The following is a 15,503-nucleotide window of genomic DNA, read 5'->3' as shown; positions in this document are numbered from 1 at the left end:
AATATTTACTAGTGGGCACGACGTTTCTTTTCGAATTGACCATACAAATTAAACCTATTCAAACGCTCAAGTACATTTAAATAAAAAAATAAATTTATGCAACAGGACTTAGAGTTACCTGAAATAAAATTCGCAACTAATAAATACCTACTTTCAATTTTACAATAAATTCAAGTATTGCAAGGTACAAATCAAACAAGGTAAAATATTATAAAATTTATTGCTTTCAGAATTGCTAAAAAACACAACATGCCTAGATTATCTTATCGTTTTATCTTTAAAGGATAACACTTGGTTTCAAGCTCGCACTCCGCCACGAAGTCTCAACACCAATTGTATGGTTGATGCCCTTTCAATGTTGTAATCCATCAAAGTTTTTCCGTCTTCAAGTTGTCTTCCACCATTTATCAAACGTTGTTGACGTGTTGGGATACCTAAAACAAAACAAAACATTAATCTTTATTTTAAGCTCTAAAAGTATTTTGATACAATTGTGCATTTTCTTCTCCATAGTGCAACTCTTTGTAAATTGAATTGTTAAATTTTTGTTAATTTTTTAAAAACTTATTTTTTTAATCATTTAAAATCCATAAACGTTATATTGGTTATCTAAGTCCTAGTTTATTACTTTTATGAGAAGGCATATGTTTTTATGTAGCATTTGGTGAGAGCGAATAATGTATATTAGAGTTTAATTTTGAAAAAACTAAATTTTCTGATTGTTAAGTTTAAGTTTGAATAACTATATTGAATAAATATCTATAACTAACAACACTTTATGTTTCTCATTTTATAACTTACAACAAATTAATAAGAAAATCAAAATAACAATGATATATAACACTAAAAAGTAATGTTTAAGTTGCTAAATTAATTCTATTTTTAGCAAATTACATTGAATACAGCTATTTATTGTTTAACTAATTTTTAGTAAGAAAAATATTAACACCATGACATAAAAAGCCAAAAAACAACGTAAAAACTCACTATACATTAATTCAATCCTCTCTTTCACAGTTTCAACAGTGTCGAAAGAAAACAAGTCTAGCGTGACGTATTTACCCGTTAACAATTTAACAAGTATCTGCTCAGTGTACCACAACGTAACAAACGAATAGTCGTTAATGTCGTAATCCAAAAATACCTTGTCGTCTTCTAGCTGTGTTTTGTGGAAGAACAAACATTGTTGTTCGAAAGAAAATCCTAAAAAAAAAACTAGGTTATTTGTTTGTTTTTTTTTAAATTTTAAAGTTTGAAAACTGTGAACACCACGTTTTTACAGTATTATTTAAAGAAAGTATTTTTTCGAAATGTGTTATAATTTTGTTTACATAAAAGGTTTAACTTGAAGATCATAATTTAGTTAAAAATTAAAACTATACTTCATGTTTGTAATATAGTTCAGATTAGAAAATCTAAATTAAAACTTTTAAAAGTAATAACAGTTAAAATAAAAACAAGAGTTGAGTATTTTTAGTTAAAAAACATTATAAAATCTTTAAACTACTTTTAATCCTAAATTACACATTAAACAAATATTTCGTATTTTTCATCAAGAACAGAGTTTTCCATTTAAATTTTCAAATGCCCCTTTTTAGAGAAACTAAAATGGTATGGCCTCATTTAATCACTATTAGAAAACACCTAAATCTTTTATTTAGTTTAAGCTTAAAAACTTTATGAATGCCTAAAGTATTAATAACTCTCTTTTTTTTTCAACCCTTTACTATTTATTGTCCTAGGTCAATTTCCCAGGGGTGCGGTATCGATAACTTGGGGATACCTCGATCTAGAATGACAACAATCTAATGAATAATATCAATACTGGTTTTTATGAGTAGGTGTCAAAACTCCAAGTTGCTTTTTTGCACGAAAGGTCACTTTTGCACAAAGGGTCAGTTTCGCACGAAACTATATTGCAATAGTTTAATTTTTTTATTGATACATTTTATCAATATTTTGTTTTTTTATCAATTTTTATTTTTATTTATTACAATTGTCACTTTACACCTACCCGTTACCTTCGGTCATCAATTTTTTTTGTGTTTTTTATATTAATTTATCTTATAGTTTTTTTTTCTGTATTTAGAAAAACAATTATTCTGTTTTTGTTTACTCTCGTCCAATTTTTCCCCATCTGCAAATTTGTCTTCATGAAAAAGTATTTTCGTGCAAGTTTGTCTTCGTGCACTTTTGAACCGCTTTCAAGTTGTATCACAGTTATTAAGGTAAGGGTAATGAATATTATATCATAAAATATTTATAGTTGTTGTTTAGTTTGATTTTTGTCATAAGTTAAATTCATGACAAATCTTTAATTGTCAAAAAGCACTATTTTAATGATTAATTTGTGTAAAATAACATAAGTTATTCTACTATTATAAAATTATTATTTATTATTATTATAGTATATTTAATAAAAATGGTTACATGTTATTATTAAATGGTTGAATATAAAATTTTAATAAGTGTTAAGCAGTCAAGTCAAATAATTTAACCAATACTAATTGATATTTATAGATTTTCAAAAATCAATTTATTTTTTTTTATACAGATTTCTCATCTTATCATAATCACAATATTTTTAACTTTCATCTTTGTGCTCTTAAACTAACTGGCTAAAGCTAGAATTAAATCTTATATTACAAGCCCAAAACGCTAGGTCAACTTTTTTTTTAATTTAATCTAAAATTTTTATTGGTTAATAAACGTAATGCTGACTTTTTAAAAAAACTTTGTGTTTTAAAAATATTTTTTTTTCTTTAATTTGTTATTTTTTTTGTACGTAACTTGTTTGTTCATGTAGTTTAAAAAATCTGCAGTTTTGGTAACAACTCAAATTCCTAACCAACTTTACCAAAACATAATACAAACAAAATTAAAATTAAAATACTTTATAGTTTGATTCTAAAAAATTGCTTAAATAGTTGCTAACTTTGCAAGAATGCAAGTTTATCCTAGGCATTTTATCTAACTTATAATCTTTAAAAGCTATAAATAAGAAAAATAATCTTTATTTACCTTTTTTGTCTTCAATTCTTGCTTTAACAACTGCAACAGTGTCTGAGGGTTCAACATCCAATTCAAAAGAGTCAGCTGTATATTCTGTCGCTACAGAAATAAAAAATAAGTAAAATATAAACGTTGTTTTATAGATAAATACAGAAAAGTTGGTTGGGGCGGTAAGTATACCGTCAACTACATACTGTCACTATATCTACATAGAATAAAAATAAATGCTCTAGTTGTAAAGAAAACCAAAAAGACTTTGTAAAATTATTTTTTTACTTATATTTGAAACCCATGCTTATAACCTTGAATACTAATCGATAAAAATTAAAAAAGTTTTTTTGATGGTATGTTTATAAAAAAAATTAAAGTCCTTGTTTTGTAATAAATCCAATTTAAATTTAAAAAACCTTTTGATATTTACAAACAACTGAACTACTAAAATAATAATTAATTGATAATTAATTTTTAGTTGAATTAAAATTATAATTCTGCTTTTATAGCTAATATTCCACAAATAATTATAAAACATTTAAGTAAACTTAAAAAAAAGCTTGAACTTAGGTGGAAAGAAATTTATTTGCAATTTTTGATTACCACGGTTTTTGAAATATATTTAATCAAGTGATTAGTACCTTTTGTGTCTCCTTCTTGAGTTCCATAACGACTTCTTATAAACTTGATAGTTTTTCTATACACCAATTTTAGAGTTGACCCATAATAAATTTTGCATTCAGACAATGTCTTTCTATCTTCAAGATTTTTACCATTGAATATCAAGCGTTTGCATGTTGTAAGGAATCCCTGTTTTTTTTTTTTCAAGTTTTAAATAAAACGAATTTTTCGTTTACAGTCATATGCTTAATTGGTTTATCAGTAATTAATTAGTTCTAAGAGGTTTTAATAAACTGGTAATAAAGTAATTGAGCTAAACTATCACCTATACATACATTTTGTACTCATGTAAGACTTTATTAACTACGTTATAAAATTAGTGATAAGTAAAGAACTTTCTTTAAAAGTATTAAAACACTGTGAATTAAAACACTACTTTTAAATTTATTTAATAAAACACTAATATTGAAAAAAACATTGTATAATAAATTTATTATTCCTTATTAAAATCCCAAATTTTAAATTAAAATGACCAGTTCTTTATTATTATTAGTTCAAAAATATCTCTAGTTCACAATTATATTAATTTATGTTTGACTAAAATATTATATTCCAAATATCTTAGAGATTTCAGATTGTTTGGCAACTTTTTCTAAATTTTTTTTAATAGCAAAAATATACTTCATGAGATTTTTAACTTTGAACTTTGTTTTACTATGAAAATGCTGATATAAAAGGTTTTGTTTTTTATTAATTAGTACTCATAAATGTACTTTTGATTCTTAGATTTTTGAAACGCGTTTTTTCATCAATTTTTCATCAACTACTAGTTCATCATTTATATAATTTTGATAAACCTTAACTTTTTCAAATTCACTTTATAAAAAATATTCTGTTAACAAATTTTTTAAATCGACTTAAGTACACTTGTTTTTGCTTAAATTTAACTTTAATTTATAAATTAATCGATATTTACTGTGTTTTTTTCTCAGTTGAATCTTACATTTTTTCGCTATAAGATTTATTCTTTTGATAGTTAATAAGAATATACATTCATATCAAGGTTTAAGCATTTTACAAATTTAAAAATATTTAATATTTGTAAACACATACTTTTTAACTAAAAGTTATATAATAGCAAAACAACCTTCTTGTTTTTGAATTTTAGCCTTCAAAGTGGCATTTGTATCAACTGGCTCAACAGCAAGTTTGAAAGTACTTTTTTTTAGAAAGGTCGTCAACAAATACCTCCATATTTATATAGTATTCTAAAAAAATATTTAAAGATAAATAATTAATGCCAAAATATAACTTAGAGGTATAAGGATGTATTGAAATTTTATTTAGTATTAGGAAAAATGATTTTACACATAAGTTTTTTTTTTGTGATTAGTTAAAATTTTATGGAATTCTTTTAGGACTTATAACTAGATTATTGTTTCACTAAAAAAAAAAAATACACTCAAAATATCTTGTCAAAGATACTTGTTACGAGATAAAGCAAAAAATAATCTTCTGGTAATCGAGTTGCATACCACAGATGCGTTTTAAAGTTTTGTCCAGAACTGTTTAGTAATTGTTAAAGCATAGTGCCTGTTAGGTCTTTTTTTTTAATATTTATTTAAGGAACTGTAAGTGTTTTGTAGTTTTGATTTACTTTTACCGTAATGCATTTACTTTTCAAGTTCTACATTTCAAACAATATGTTTTTTTTTTCTAGACTTAATATAGATATTTTATGACTTAAGTAGTGATGTCTTTTTGCCTATATACAAATAAACAGGGTTGTCAAACTTTCACACAACTTAAGATAACTCAGGCTATTTGAAATAATTAAAAGAAATAAGGCCAAAATAGGCTAGTTTTAAAATATTTTATAAAATATAACTTGTTTTTAATTACTTTAATATTACTTAATCATAAAAGTTGTACCTTAAATACAACCTTAAGTTAGTAAAACTTAAGTTTGATTAATAGTGATATGTATATACACAGTATATTATTGATTTCAAGCTTAAGATCCACACTGCCTTTTTTTCAAAGAGTAGCAACCCTAAATGAAACATTATATTAATGGCTTGTTGGTAACAAAAAAATCATGTGAACAACAGTAATTTTAGATAATGGATAATTTCACATTTATCTTTTTACAAAAATTTTAAGATAATACTCTTATACTTATGATAAATTATTTTAGAAAATCAAATAAATATATTAATATTTCAAATGAGTCTTTACATTGCAATAAAGGTGAACAGAAGTTTCTTGATAAAAAATACTTATTTTAAAACATATGTTTTTCTGCATATAAGGATAAAAATTTTTCAGCAATTTGCAATTAAATTAATGTAAAAAATATTAAATTAAAAATTTTCTTCCAAAAAAAATATATATGATACTTTTATTTTTTGTCCTTGTACCTATATTAAAGTTAAATTTTTCGTTCATAATAACTATAACTATAATAAGTATAGTATCTAAAACTTTAGTTATAAATAATTATTATAAAGTTTATGAGTACATTAATTTTTACTAAATTTTTACATTTGATTTGCGTTTTTTATTTTAACAATTTTTTTTAAAGAAACATTATCAGTTGCATTAAATCAGATTCTTACAAACTTTCACTTTGATGTTCAAATTTTAGGCCTAAAATTTTATAGCCCTGTGACAACTAATCATTTCAGTTTAACTACTGAAGGTTTAAAAAAAAGACTTAAAATTTTAGTATTTTTTTAAACTTATAGTTTTACTCAAAGTCAATGGTTCTCTATCTTTGTATACTTTATGCTACTATAATAATTGTTAATTCTAATATAATTAAAATTCAATTTACTTTACCTTAACTAGTACTTTTTTTTTAACTAGAAAGCTTGCAATGCTTGTAAAACATTTAATTAACCAAATTTGTATAACAAAACAAAGTGTCAACTTTAACTAAAGTTAAATTATCACTATAATACAGTCTCTCACTCAGTGAAACAAAGTATTGTCCTGGATGACATTATATTGTCCTAGGTTGTCCTGATATTTTTAAGTCTATAAAATAAAGAAATAAAATTTTCATTAGCAAAATAAAAGTCAAGTTATTTAACAACATTTGTAAAAATAACCCAACACTGTATTAAGATCTACTAGATCATTAAAAAGATTATAAAAAACTGATCTGAGTCTTTCTTAATTTTTAAAATCATTCCTGAGACTTAAAAAAAAGCAAACTGTCTGAAGTCAACCTCTGATATTTATTAATTTTAATCTGTCCTGACTTATACTAATTATCCTGAGTCATCCTGATATCTATTTTTAATTTTCCCTGACTTATACTGAACATATGCGATAGTAATGCCATACTCATATAGAACCTTTAAAGTTAAACGACATCAGCAATAATGGTAAACTACTAAAATACTTTTCAAAAAAACAGCAATTACAGAAAAGGAGGTTCGTGAGAAAGGTATTAATCAGGGTTGCTAAATATTTTTGGTAATTTGTTCCATTTCGTTCAAAGTACACATATTTGAGTCTATTATTAATTTAAAGTCAAGTTTAAGGTAATAAAGTGTACTAAATAGTATAAAAAAAAGATAATCTATAGCTATTTTAAATATAAAAAAAAAATGTGTAAACATGATAGATTTTTTTTAATCAAATTAATATTTTGCTACTCAACATGTTAAAATTGTTGAAAATTCCAGATTTTTCAAGGTTTTTTTTTTTTAATTTCTCAAAATCAAGGTTTTTAAAGGATTTTAGTTTAAATTGTAAAGTTCCAGATTTTTTCAAGTTTCAAGTTTTCATTTGCAACACTTGTTAATTTAACCTTTAATATATTTTTTTATGATATTAAACAATTTATATACTTAAATATAAAAAAAGAGTTTTATGTTTTAAGAACATGACTTAATAATTTTAGAAATTATGCATTCACATTTTATTAGATACTGTTTTCTTATAGTTCGTAAAACTTTAATATTTAAAAAAAATGTAAATCAAAAAAACTCACTAAGATCACTTAAAATAAAATTAAGATAAGTTGCAGTTATTTTGTACTTTTAGTTTACGTTTAATACAAGAAATTAATGAATTTAAAACTTTGATTATTTAATTCTGTTTTGAATTTTTTTAAATGTTAAAAAGTCTGTTTGCTGAAATAAGGTTTTAAAAAAATAAGCATCAGTTCCAAGTTTTTCCAGGTTTTATTCAAAAACTTAAAATTTAAGTTGTTTCCAGACTAATTTTTATGAATTAGTTTGTTCTTGTTTAATTCATAAAGTATTAAATTCAAGGTATTTCAATATTGTTTTTCTAAAGTTATCATAATAAAAAGATTTCCATAAATCCAGAGCTAAATTTATATACTTTTTAACACATTCTAAATGCACATCTATTAAAATATCAAACTTCAATATTAAATTATTTTTTAACTAAGAAGCTTTGCTTTAGTTTACTAGAGTTGTATATGTTCACAAAAATCTAATTCAAAAAAAATATTTACAAAAATGTATCTGCCTTACACTCAGCACAACATCTACTGAAACAACAAGTAAAACAAAGACAAAACTAATAATGACATAGAAGCATTAGTGATATGATCAGCTGTGAAGTCAGAATGTTAATGAACATAAGTGAAACATTCCCTTTGGTTATATAGCATAAAATAAAGAAAAAATACAGGCAGCTTATATTAAAAAAATAAAGTGGAAAAAAACTTTTAGAAGTAATTTTAATGTTACTAAAGTAATTTGAACTGAATTTTAGTTTCACTTAATCAAAACTTATCTCATACAGTTTTCCTAAAAACTGTATAAATTTTTGACTAAATTTGTTCAAAGAATTTAAAAGTTGTGAACATTACAAAAAGTTTAAGAATAATTGGCAAATATAATTCAGATATTTGTAGCACCACTATTTAAACTTGAAAAATTTAAATAAAGGTTTATAAATTCAAAATCACTTGATAACATTTCATAAAACAACATTTGTACTGTTTTAAATGTTTTTCTAATTGTATACGCATCAACCACTATATTTTTACACATTTAACTCAGAGAGTTTTTTAACTTTAACAAAGTGCTATTTGTTAGTTCTAATTTGGACCTAACTTATTTTCAAAGGCAATTTGTTAAGTAGATTGAATTTAAAAGCTGTAAACTTTAGCAGATTTTTTTTTTACAATGCTTAGGTTTTTGATAAATGTATATGATTCTGTAATAAGTTAATGATATAATTTTTAAGAAATTAAAAGTTCTAAATAGTTTCTATAAGTAGAAACTAGTACTTAGAACTGCAAAGTTAAGTGTAAATTAACACTAAATGCCAAGATAGCAGGACCTTTTTAAATTAAAAAAAAGCGCATATTTTAATTAAAAGTAATAAGCAGCTGCAGATTTACTGAAACGTGCCAGACAAGGTGAATAAACAGCGGTCGTCAAGTTGTACACTGGTCAAGTTGTACACGAAACGTTTTTTGGGTACACAAAATTTTAGCGTACACGAAACTCATTCAGGGGTGCATGAAATTTTGACATTACTAAAGTAATACAAAGAGTTAGATTAAGTATGTATTTAATTTTTAATAAAGTATTTGAAGAATACTAAACTTGGGATTTTTTAGTTATTGCTGAGAAGTGTTCAATTAATAAGTATGTAAAACAAAGCCATATAACAAAAATATTGTTGTAAAATTAAGGTAAAACAATTAAAGAAAAAGTTAAAAATTTTAACATCCGTTGTTAAATGGTTTGCATGTAAATACAAACTGATTTATGACTTTTAGAAGATATTCACTAATAAAAGTCTTTACGTAGTCCCATCACTAGCGGAACTATTTAAGATTAGATCATTAGACGCACCGATTTTATTTTTTGCGGTTATCAGTTTAGTGCAGTGGTCGTAAAGCTAATCAAATTCTGTATATCTTGACGACCACGGTTTAGTGCACCTTGCCTGGCACGTTTCAGATAATCTGCAGCAACTTATAACTTTTTTATAAAATATGCGCTTTTGTTTTATTTTTAATTTAAAAAGTTCCTGCTATCTTGGCATTTAGTGTTCATATATACTTAATTTTTCATTTATGAGTATTAGTTTCTACTTATAAATACTATTTAACACTTTTAATTACTTTAAAATTATACCTTAATCTTATAAAAGAAATATATAGATTTATCAAAAACCTAAGTATTTTAAAAAAAAGTCTGCAAAAATCTACAGCTTTTAAATCCAATTATCTCAACAAATTACCTTTGAAAGTAAGTTAGGTCCAAAGTAAAACTAACAAGTAGTACTTTGTTAAAGTTAAAAAACTCTGTGAGTTGAATGTGTAAAAATCTAGTGGTTAAAACATATACAATAAGAAAACCATTTAAAACAGTAAAAATTTTGTTTTAAAAAATGTTATCAAGTAAATTTGGATTTATAAACCTTTAAAGTTTAAGTAGTGGTGCTACAGTTATCTGAATTATATTTACAAACTTTTCGCAAAGTTTTTGTAATGTTTACAACTTTTAAATTTTTTAAACAAATTTAGTCAAAACTTTACTTAGTTATTAGGAAAACTGTATAAAAAAAACTTTTATTAAGTAAAACTAAATTTAGTTTAAATTATTTTGGGATCTTTTATTAAGTTTGAATCGTTTATTTCTTTCAAACTGTTTTAAATAAGCCAGCTGTATTTTCTCCTTAGTTTATTCTATATAATTAAAATGAAGGTGAATTTTTATATATGTTTATTAAAATTTTGACTTCACAGCTCATTATATCACTAATGCTTCTATTTCATCATTAAATTTTTTTTTGTTCTTCTTCTTGTTTCAGTTGTTGGTAAGCTAAGTGACAAGTAGATAAGTTTTTGTAAAACCTTTTTTTTGAGTAACATTTTTGTGAATATAAGCAAAGGTAAACTAAAGCTAAGCGTCTTAGTTAAAAAAATAGTTAAAGATTGAAGTATAATGTTTGATAAATATGCATTGTAAGTTTAGATTGTATTGAAAAGTTTATAAATTTAGCACTGGAACAATGGAAAAAATATATTATGAAAACTTTAAAAAAGTTATTTTAAAATACCCTGAATATAATACATAACAAGTTAAACAGGAACAAACTAATTTACGGAAAAATAATATGGAAACAATATGAACTTTAAATTTTCGAATAAAACCTGGAGTAACTTGCAACTAATGCTTTTTTGATAAAAACCTTATTTCAGCAAACAGATTCTTTCACAACTTTGAAAACTTAAAACAGATTTTCAATAATCAAAATTTTTAATTCATTAGTTTCTTGTATTAAATGCAAACTAAAAATACAAAGTTAACTGCAAACTGAATGTATAAGATTTATTATATTTTTAATATTAAAGTTTTATGAATAAAAAAAAAAATAATAATTGAATATTTTCTAAAATGATCAAAAGTTTTTTGTAAAAACATAAAACCTTTTATTTTTTAATTATAAGTATATAAACTGTTTAATATCATAAACAAATCATATTAAATGTTTTATAAATAAGTGTTGCCAAAAGAAAATTTGAAACGTTAAAAAACCTAGAACTTGACAATTTAAACTAAAAAACCTCGAAGAACCTTTAATTTCAGATAAAAAAAAAAGACCTGAAAAATCTAAAATTTTAGCCACTTTAACATATTTAGTGGCAGAGTTTTGATTTGACTTAAAAATCTATCATGTAGATAAAATTTTTTTGCCAATATCAATTTCTTTATAACATATTTTAGATAGCTATAGATTATCTTTGTATTTGGTTTTATTCTATTTATACAATTTTTTTCCTCAAACTTAACTTTAAATTAAAAAAAAACACAAACATATGTACTTTTAAGAAAATGGATAAAATGTGCCAAAAGTATTTAGCAACCCTGATTAATACTTTTCCAAAGACTTTTTAGTTCAATATTATAAATGTTTTAATTGCTCGTTTTTTAATAAAACTAATTTAGTAGTTTACTATTATTGCTGATTACGTTTAACTTTAAAGGTTTTATACGAATATGACTTTACTATTGAAGATGTTCAGTATAAGTCAAGGCATATTAAAACAAAATTTAGGATGACTCAGGACTATTCAGTATAAGTCAGGACAGACTAAAATTTAAAAAATATCAGAGGTTGACTTCAGACAGTTTGCTTTTTTTTTAAAGCCTCAGGAGAGTTTTTTAAAATTAAGAAAGACTCAGATCAGATTTTTTTTTATAATATTTTATATCTATCTACTAGACCTTATTACAATGTTAGGTTATTTTTACTAATTTTGTTGTAAAACTTGACTTTTTTCCGGTACTGAGTTTTTTTTTTCCAAATTTAAAAAACTCAGGACGACCCAGGACAATATAATGTCATCAAGGACAATGATTTGATTCAGTGAGTGAGAGTAATTATTTAATTTTTTTAAGTTGAAACTATTTTTTTGTCAAAAAATTTAATTACTTAAGTTTTTTTAAAACCATTGCAAGTTTTCTAGTTTTGGAGAAATTACTAATTAAGTTAAAGTAAATTGAATTTCAAAATAATAAAATTTAAAAATTTTTATAGTAGCACAAATTGTACGAATACAAAAAGTACTTTGATTTAAACTATAAGTATAAAAAATACCAAAATTTCAAAATATTTTTTTTTTCACAGTTTTGTGTTATTGTAACCTGTATTAGAGTCCATGTTAGACGATTTGTCCGTTTTATCCTTGGACCGCAAAACTCTCTGAAGGGAAAGTTTCTTCGACTTGGAAGTTTTCCCGCGCGTTTGAGGCATTTATGATATTACTAAACTTCTGCTATTTTATACAACTTAATAGTGAGTAAAGTAATTGTGCTTTAATAAGTATAATAAGTGCAGTGACAAGATATAGAACACACTAACACGTTACAGATATCCGTTTGAAAGTCGTAGCAGCTTTGATCGTAGAAATCCTTTCCTGCGGCTTATAGTTGAGTTCCGCGCTGTTTCATAGGCATAACAAAAAGCGAGCACTGTTTCTTAAACAACCGCTTATATATGCATTCGGAAAGAACACATATTCTCTCAATATTGGCTTTTTTATGGAAAAATGATATTTGTTATGCAACTTTAAATGATTTTTTATGAGAAAGCTTATCGCAGTTTTATTGTTTACGAAGATTCCGATAAGAAAGCTTATCGCAGTTTTGTTTTTTAATGATATTTTGTTATGCAGCTTTAAATGATTTTTATGAGAAAGCTTATCGCAGTTTTTATTGTTTACGAAAATTCTGATGAGAAAGCTTATCGCAGTTCTTATTGTTTACGAAAATTTCGATATTAATTCACACGGTTTAAAATTATAAAATAAATGCTTTGGTATTATGACATTTTCTTTTTTTACTTTTTAACTTAGTATTTAAAGCCTAGTTAAAAGACAAAATCTCTTTCCCTACTTTTCTTAACTCACGAAAAAATGATCAAAGCTGCTCTTCAAAAAGATATTTAAACAACATAAATTTAACTTGTAATAAACACATAATACAAAAAAAAATATTCTATTTAACATAGTGTTCATTGTTTATAAATTTCTTATGTACAATGTTTGTTTCTTCTTCCACCAATTTATGTATTGATTCCAAGAGCAGCTTTCAACACAATGATAACCATTGCAATGAACATGGTTATTGCTTGTACTCTAGCGAAAACTTGGTAGCACGTTTCCAACTTCTGGATAATTCGATCACTCCTTGACCCTGTATCCTCGCTGTCACGGATTTTTATTGTGGGGGCATCCCTCTCAACTTTAATTCTTCTTGTGTTGATGACCTAGACCTTGTTCGACGACGATGAATTGGGCTATAATCTCTATGGTACATCCTAATGCCAAGTGTACAAAATTTGAAACAGCAACTTCCAATGTCCACTCTTCTTATGTGCCAGTAGGGAAAAAATCAAATTGAGAGTTGATTTCTCGAAAGGTCGATGTATTAACGATTTGAAAAATAAAAAGGATTCGTTTTAATAACAGAGAAAAACAACTGGGAGTTAAATTATAAAAAAAATTACATTTGTCAGATAATAAAACTGATTTGTTTTGAGAACAGAAAAAAAACTGGTTGTTAAATTGTTACAAAGATTATATTTGTCAGATAATAAAACAAATTTGTTTTTGCGAATCACACACAAAATTGGGAGATGTTATCAAAAATTGATATGAGTTATCGATTAAAAGCAAATTTCGTCGTTTAATCTAAAAAGTAATTTTGTTTTTAAATTTATAAGTCATTTGAAAAATTATTTACTCAAAAAAAAGGTAAAACTTTTTAAACACAAACGAGCCTATAATGTGAATAGTTAATAAGTTTAACAAAAATATTGTAGATAAATCGTTTACTAGTAATCAAGATTTTAGTTTACTTTAGAGAAAAAAAACTAGGAAATTATTTGAAAAACAACAAGTTTAAAATACTATATTTAAATCTAACTTTTGTCAAAACAGAAAAAAAGTTGTTATTAATTTGATTAACGATAAAACTAAAATTGCGAATTTTGTGAGTATCTTAGTAATTACACTTAAGGCAATAGGTTTTTGTATTTTAAATCTAAAAGTTTATATAAAAGTTTAAAATAGATTTATTAATCAAAAAAATTTTTAGAAAAAGAAAAAAAAACATGTGTAAACTTAGTTTTTGTTTAATGTTTTAATTCAAGTTTCAATTTGTATCGCGCTTCTTCTTCCGCCTGTTTTGAAGCTGCTTCTTCGCATTCCTCAATCACAATTTCAAGGCTTTCTGGGTAGTAGTATTTTTCTTCAGTCGTTAAAGCTTGCCATACCTCTTTTGTAACGGTGAAGTTTGTAGCAGCAAAATCTCCGTGATCATCTGGATCTTTCCACCAGTTATCTGGATCGGTGTCGTATCCATCATCATTCGGCGTTATGTTATGAAGGTTGTTGATATTTTGGTTGTTAAAGAACATATCTAGTATTTCTTGATCAACCACTTCTAACTCGTTAGCTAGTGGTGCGCCAAAGACATTCATCAAGTCAAGTGGCATGTTGTTCATTTCGAATTAATATTGAACGATGTAAATTTGTGTAGAAATGATCTGACAATTAAATACAAATTGATATTTTTAATTAATTTTTTTTAATTTTTTTATGATTTTTTTTCTTCTTTTTTTTTTATAATTTTTAAATTTCAGGTCTGTCAGCTTGTAGGCTTTTACTGGAAAGTTTTCGCAAAGCGGTAAGTATTGCTTATGGATAACCTCATCCGCTTTTATAATAAGGACCAGAATCAGACAAACTACTACACGGAACATCTTTAAACAAATGTTTGCTTCAAAACGATGCTCGCTATATATCGAAACAAAGACGGAAAAGAGAAAAGAAAAGTTTGTCATAGAAATTTATAAATATCCATTTTGTTTATAATCAAAGGAGTACGGTTTAAAAATAAACTAAACATCTAAATAACATTGATTTATTTTTGTTTATGCAGGTTTTTCCGTTTTGTAATCTTTTTTAAACGTGCATGATTTGGTTTACATTTTACCTTTGAATGCTTAGTATGTCTATAAAACATTTAAGTTTCACAAAAATCACTGTTTTAAAACTAGAGGCTTGAATATGAATAAAGAAAAAAATTCTCGGAATTGTAGCGAAAGCAAAGAAAACTGTATAGGTTTTTTTGAAGTTCGTAACAGAACACTTAAAAAGTAAAGGAAAATAAAAACCGCAAGTTTACGCGTGTAGCGAATGAAATTCATTAGGGAGTGAAAAGAAACACTTTCGATAATTTTATCGCTTGAACTTGCTAATGTGATAAAAACTGACAAGTGTTTTAAACTTAGGAAACAATTAATTTAAAACGTGATAAGAGATGATTTTTTTAATAAACTGGTGTCGTCAAAGTTTTTTCTTTTTG

At 24.9% G+C, this 15,503-nt stretch overlaps 1 protein-coding gene across 1 annotated transcript; it reads right to left on the bottom strand.

Annotated features, from left to right (window-relative positions):
• Positions 1-297: 297 nt before the first annotated feature.
• On the bottom strand, positions 298-12,387 carry LOC145846386 (polyubiquitin-like). The gene is made up of 4 exons (XM_082953198.1): positions 12,279-12,387; positions 3,022-3,111; positions 988-1,203; positions 298-434 (listed from the first exon to the last, which is right to left on the bottom strand). Exons 1-4 carry the CDS (start codon positions 12,385-12,387, stop codon positions 298-300), a joined length of 552 nt encoding a protein of 183 aa, XP_082809324.1.
• Positions 12,388-15,503: the final 3,116 nt, after the last annotated feature.

Source organism: Thalia democratica, unplaced genomic scaffold (genome assembly GCF_965202585.1).
Source record: "Thalia democratica unplaced genomic scaffold, ktThaDemo2.hap1.1 HAP1_SCAFFOLD_427, whole genome shotgun sequence".
Lineage (NCBI taxonomy): Eukaryota > Metazoa > Chordata > Thaliacea > Salpida > Salpidae > Thalia > Thalia democratica.
Note: the sequence above shows the minus strand (reverse complement) of the source record. Positions and strands in the feature narration are given on the sequence as shown.

Excerpts from the sequence above, each read along its gene's own strand:
- LOC145846386 (XM_082953198.1), bottom strand. The coding sequence starts at position 12,387 with ATGCCTCAAACGCGCGGGAAAACTTCCAAGTCGAAGAAACTTTCCCTT. Across the intron at positions 1,204-3,021 it reads AAGAATTGAAGACAAAAAAG|GATTTTCTTTCGAACAACAA; the intron begins GTAAATAAAGAT and ends TTTTTTTTTTAG. Across the intron at positions 435-987 it reads GAGGATTGAATTAATGTATA|GTATCCCAACACGTCAACAA; the intron begins GTGAGTTTTTAC and ends GTTTTGTTTTAG.